The following is a 6,585-nucleotide window of genomic DNA, read 5'->3' on the forward strand; positions in this document are numbered from 1 at the left end:
ATGTTATTAATTGAGGCAATCAATGTCAACAAAAAAATTAAGCACCTTGTTGTATGTAAACAAAGTCCAAAAGTATAGTAATATATAGTTTCATCTATATGAATCCTAATTATTTATACATTTTTAGATGGTTGCTTCTTGATCACGGAATTGTCTCAAAGAAGTCAAAAATTGGACTCTATTTGTTGAAGTTTGTAGATTATTTGCTTGTTATTGATTTGATTAAAATCCTTTAGCGTCAACAAAATGTTGAATCTCGAAAGTAATTTTGTATGTTCTTTAAACAGCTCTCCCAGTCTTATTCTAGCAGTGACACATTATCTATCAAAACTTAGAGCATTGAAATCATTAATCACTTTTAAAATCTCTTCATTTTTATGCATTTTTGTTGATGCTTCCTTCATCTTTCCTACTTTCTCACCATTCATGTCACCGTAATCCTTCATTATTAAGATAATAATATATAGTTTAATAATTATTTTCAATTTAAAACTAAACCAAACATAAAATACAAACAAGATTGATTTATTGAAGGAATACCATTGGTTTTTTTTACACTTAATTGATTTGCAAGAGACTTATTTGCTTGTGTTTTTGTATTGAGTTGCCTTTGATTGATATAATGATATAGCTCTATTACTATTACTATTATATAGGAAATGAAGGAAACCTGTTTAAAATAATAATCTTCTTAATTTTTTATTATCAAATCAATTAGAATCTTTAATTGGATTTGATTGAATGAACACTTGACTAATTGATATGCTATTAATGAGTGGAGATATGTTTTTGATAGTCTTACTTAGTGCCATTATTCATTATAAATTAAATTATTATTTTTCATTCCTTTTATTTTTTTATTAATATATATTCTAGCTTATCAATTTTTTTTAAGTTATATAAAATTACAAAATAACTCCTATTTTGAAATTACATACTAGTTTTAAAATTTATTTACCATTTCATATTATTTTTATTTTTATAGTTTACTATTTATTATTTATTTTAAAATTTTAATATATTTGAAATTTTACATTATTTTTACAATCATAAATGAGACAAAAAAAATTAAATATTATCTTGTTGATTTCTATCTTACACTCTACCAAATGAAAATAATTTAACTAGAAATAAATTACTTCTCAAAAAAAAAAAATTAGAAATAAATTATATTACCGTTAGATATGTATCCAAGCGTATCATAAAAAGATATATATTTTTTAGGCAATAAAAAAGGTCTCATTAAGATATATCTATCATTAATTGAATTTGATTGAATGAACTCTTGACTAATTGATATGCTATTAATGAGAGGAGATATGTTTTTGATAATCTTACTTAATGCCATTATTCATTATAAATTAAACACCCGCTTTCAATAAATCAATCTTGCATATTCACTTTGAGAAACCTTTCTTCTTCTCTGAAAGTTTTCTTCTTCTCTAAATTTGTTAAGTGATATCAACATCCTTTTACGTTTTTCCTTAAGCCAATCGAAGTGAAACAATACAGTTCATCTAACGCGTTGTCGTAATGGTTGTGGTTTCTATGGTTCTGCTGAAAACAAAAACTTTTGTTCAAAGTGTTACAAAGATTGCATCGAAGAAAACACCAACACATCAGAAATGGAAGGTCCTGTTCTTGGTTCATCATCTCCTTCTCAAAAACAGAGTATTTCAGAGAGCTCTGTAACTGATTTATGTGCAGCTATTGATTCTATTACTCTCACAGACACTACAACCATCAAGAAGAAAAATAGGTGCAATAGTTGCAACAAAAAAGTTGGAATACTTGGATTCGAGTGTCGCTGTGGAGATTTATTTTGTGGAAGACATAGATACCCAGAAACACACTCATGTAATGTTGATTGGAAAAACATTGGTCGCCAAATTTTGGCCAAACAAAACCCAAAATGTGTTGGTGACAAATTAGATTCAAGGATATAGGATATGAACAAATACATATTAGTTTTTTATTTTCTTTCTTTGTCAAGAGCTGTAATTCTTACCATTCTTTCTTTGTTAATACGATTTTTCTGATACTGTATTAGTCATTTCAATTTGTTATAATAAAAAGAAAAAACAAAACGATTCATTTTTTATGCTTTCTTGTTATTGCATTTTTTATGCTTTCTTGTTATTATCGATTTGTTTTGATCTTCTTAATGGATATAGTACTTGTCCTTCCATAAGGAATTGCAATATTGTATCTTATCAGTAGTAACACGACAATATGATCAGAGTACTAAAGCCAAAAAATGATAAAGGATAAAAGTTTTCCAAAGAAACAAAATACAACCAAACCAATCTTAAGATTTGTCTCTATATGACATAATATCATTATAACATGACTTTATTTAGTCTAAAATGGAAATGTTTCCAATTCTTGGTGTACATAATCTTTACAAATTGAAAAATTCAAAACTTCTATAGCTACAGTATGCCTTCAAGAGATACATAACAATATAATAAAATAGATAAGCCTTATATCCAAAGCTGTCCACAAAATAGTCAGTCAATCCTACAAATTTGCAGAACCAGTAGGTTGTTTTGAATGGCATTCACTTCCGTTTACATTATGATCTGGGAATAGAACATTTTAGTTTCTTAAAATACACAAAATGAAAATTATGGTAAATAAACTTCACCTTTGTTGTGGAACGACGAAGCTCTAATGTATTTGTTGCGGAGATAGCTAGGAGAAGATTAAGTAAAGCGTTGACAGATTCTTCGAGTGAAAAGACATCAAGAAACACTTGAGTCACCTCTGGGAAGTTACAAACAGTGATAGGACCAAATGCTGTGATTTGATTTATGCTGAGGTATTCGAGTCCGGGTGAAACAATTTCAAAGTGAGTTCCAATATCATTATTCTCAACACCTATTTTCAAACTCTTCAAAGAATGTGGCATGCGAATTGTGGACAAACATTTAGGAGCAAAACAAATATCCAAACTTTCCAGTGTAGAACATCCAGAGAGAAGGGTGTCAATACAATCCACAGAGTCGATGTCCAGTTGCAAAATCTTTAGTGATGGCAAATTAATTTTTGTTGAACTGTGCAATTTCACATGGATTCCACCGCACAAACTGTGAAATTTCAAAAACATTATGTTATAACATTATATATTTGGTTGGGTAAAAAAAAATTACACATTAAATTCAAATAATAGAAGAGATAAATTCGGTAAATAAGAAACCAAATATACGATAGTTTTAAATTGCTTTTAATATTTTGTATTTTGAAATCTCCATGATAAAATTGCAATTAGTGAAATAGATTTGCATACAAAATCTAAAACAAATTGAATGACTGAAACACAGAAAAAAAATTATTTGAATCCATATGATTCAAGGAGATGGAAAAAAATCTTTTAATATATTCACCATTTATTTGTGTCGTTAAATCTTTGTAGAAAGGGAAAAAGTAAACGTCACACATATTAAAAATTTGTTCAAAATATTAAAATGAAAATGACTTTAAAAAACTGAAACAAATTATTAATATGATTTAATTCAATTCAGTTTTTACACCATAAACACTCATATGCAGAGTGCATCTACAATTACAACATTGCAGTCGCATTTATCCATATTATAAAGGTTTACGGCGTAACCGAACTTATCGGTAACCTAACTTAACCATAACTGCAACCACAATTTAAAATAAAATATATTTTGAAAATTGTTGAATTGTTGAGTTAATTTTAGAGAGACAAGGTTGGTGCAAGTGAAGAGATTATAAGGCATCACAAAGGCCTCTCCATCACTTGAAAAAAGACTAAGCTCTAATTCTTCAAGTCGAGGCCCAATGGCAACACGAACCCATGTGGCAACAGAGTTGGCATAAAACATATCCGGGCTGGTGACTGCATAGTTGTACTGCAGTTGGGGGAGGGGTGGTGACTGTAGTTAATCCGGGCTTGTGCGCAGTGGGGTTGATGTGAATGCTTGAGAAGTTAAACCATTGCATAGTTGTAATTTAAACAAAATTGTGCCACTAAATTAGAGAAGGCTTGCTATATAAGAATGAAAATGGAGGTGAAAGATAAACAAGTCTTCAGTTAAACAGTCTTCATCAGTATCCACTATTTTCCATGCATTTAGATTTAAGAAAAAGGATGCATTGGGTAATAAGTAAATTCAATAAAACACTGGTGGTCAATATATACACCTTCCAACTCTTCCTTATCCACATTAATTTCGAGGGATTTAGCATATGCAAAGAATCCAACCATCAGCTGAAATGGCATGCTGTTTGGTCCAACTAGAAAGCCAACAGAAAAGAAAGTATTAACATTACAAAAGACGGGAGAACATTTATAATTTTGATGAGATAAGAGAACACAAAGTATGTGTTATTTAAGTACATTAGACTACCTTGCACTTAACTACTTTTGAAAGCTGACAAAATATTACAATATTCACGAATTGTAGACTACTTTGAATATGATCAGAACACAATACAAGTGATTAAATTGCTTGTTAGATTATAATAAAGTAAGAAATAGGGTATCCCCAAAAAGATCCTGAAGTAAGGTGAAATTTAGGAGAATAGAATTCTTTAAAATTTACTAATAGCCAGACGTAATTAAGCAAAATGAGGAATTGGAATGTAATTGCATTTACAATTAAGACTACAAAGTAAAACCATCAATTCAGTAATAAAGGCATGATCTGAGTTATCAAAATCATCTTCAAATAGTACACATATCCTATAAGATTTTCTGTCAGATGTTTATGAACAAAGATTTTCATATGCTGATTGGACTCAGAATTTTAAGATAATAAAAATGAATTTATTTACTGAAAATGATGAACTTCAAACTCTTAAAATTGAGGAAAGCAGAAATGGAAATGATAAACCAGAGTTCTTTGAACTTCTAAACCAGAGCTAAGCTTGATAAACAAAAGTTCTTTTAACTCCTAAACGAGAGCTAAGCTCCTAAACGAAGAATTACTTCTCCTAATTGTAAACTAACAACTTTTCTCCAAGATTTTCCTATTATCCTTCCCCCTCTCTTATAACCAAAAATCTCTTAAAATCAGGGAGGTTACTTACTAACTTGTCTTCCTTCCCTTCTGCACTCTCCTATAAATGGGCTTACATGGATTGGGCCTAGGTGTTATATCACATACAAACAATGGAGAAAAAGAATAACAGTATAAAACCTAAATTAAATGAAAGTTATGTAAAATGTTATACCAGGCCATGGCTGAGAACTGTGATATACAACTTCTCCAACTTGAATACCAGTCTCCTCCTATGTTTCTCTTCTCACAGCCTCCTCCAGGCTTTCTCCTGGCTAGTAAATGAAATACCCGGAGACAAACTAATAAATTTTTAAAAATATAGTGATATATAAAAAATTACAAATAAAATAAAAATGAAAATATCCATCCGTACTAAAATCTAATCTCAAGCCAAAGAATTCCTGCTTTAGTGACACGTCCTTTTCTTTCTAATCAGAAGGTTTGAACTTTTGACAGTTCAAAACCTAATAAAAGGATGTGGTATGTGGTAAACCAAAAATTGACATGTTCTTTCCTTAGTTTGGTTTTGAGAAATAAAATTAAATTTCTTATTATTTAATCAAATTCATGTATGTGGTAAACCAAAAATTGTTCAGACCTTGAACACACGATACTTCCCCAATTAAAAGGATGAAATGAAATTTAAGAATTGCACAATATAAATCAGGAGATTTTGCAATCTCAAACAGAAAATTGTCACTTAGTAAAAGATATATTATTGCCATTATGGTAGCCAAAGAGCTAGTACACCAATTCAAATTAGCTTTCCCTATATTTGTCAAGCTAACAAGATCGATAACTCTGATTCATGTTATAACAGCACAGTTTGAGCAGTAAGTGGGGTCAGGTAGAAGGATTATATCATTATGTTATGTCAAGAACCACATCAAAAGTAGACCATTTAACTCTAAATTTATTATATTGCTTTGACTAATAGTTTACATTAGTCTTCCTCTACCTATATCAATTGGACTACCCTTAATTTAATTAACCCTCCTTACCTATTCTTCCACGGGTATCTAAGATAAGATTTGTTTTATTAAAAACCTAATGCTTTGGCTTCTTGTAAAACAAATCAACTAACCAACATCATCACCATCAAGCGACACTCAACACATACTACAACTTGAGTTCATTTAAAATAAGTCAACTTATCAACTACTACCATTGGAACACCTTCAACCTAAATTACAACTCATATGTCATAATGGTTTAATTTAACATCAACATCATCAAAAAAAAACCATATCATACAAAAATAGATACATCATACATCATCAATAACAAAATATTAATGTTATCATTTCTTAATCATGAGAAATTACCCTAATACGTTAAATTATTAGGCTTAAATATAATATAAGTCATTTATCATATATTATTATTTGTTAATAATTATCGTTATACATCATTTTCATCAACTCACCAACTAACCATTAACTACTAAGTAATTAAATAATTTTTAATAATTATCTAATAACTTCAACACTCCTAATCTAAATAATTAATAAACTAATATTACATAAACTTTCACAAATAATTAATTAATTAT

General features: G+C 29.3%; 1 protein-coding gene across 2 annotated transcripts; it reads right to left on the reverse strand.

The window, feature by feature from the left end:
* Nucleotides 1-2,292: 2,292 nt before the first annotated feature.
* On the reverse strand, nucleotides 2,293-5,969 carry LOC101502800 (uncharacterized). 2 transcript variants are annotated; one of them, XR_001142928.3, is made up of 3 exons: nucleotides 5,206-5,908; nucleotides 4,174-4,266; nucleotides 2,293-3,089 (listed from the first exon to the last, which is right to left on the reverse strand). XR_001142928.3 is itself a non-coding variant. In XM_073368062.1 (3 exons), the coding sequence occupies exons 1-3, from the start codon at nucleotides 5,211-5,213 to the stop codon at nucleotides 2,571-2,573; spliced, it is 462 nt and encodes a 153-aa protein (XP_073224163.1). In that variant the 5' UTR covers nucleotides 5,214-5,969; the 3' UTR covers nucleotides 2,293-2,570. The 2 variants fall into 2 exon arrangements, 1 of the variants encoding a protein (XP_073224163.1); XM_073368062.1 differs by lacking the exon at nucleotides 4,174-4,266 and having other exon boundaries at nucleotides 2,293-2,582; nucleotides 2,648-3,089; nucleotides 5,206-5,969.
* Nucleotides 5,970-6,585: the final 616 nt, after the last annotated feature.

The sequence above is a fragment of the Cicer arietinum genome, chromosome 1, assembly GCF_000331145.2.
Source record: "Cicer arietinum cultivar CDC Frontier isolate Library 1 chromosome 1, Cicar.CDCFrontier_v2.0, whole genome shotgun sequence".
Taxonomy (NCBI): Eukaryota; Viridiplantae; Streptophyta; class Magnoliopsida; order Fabales; family Fabaceae; genus Cicer; species Cicer arietinum.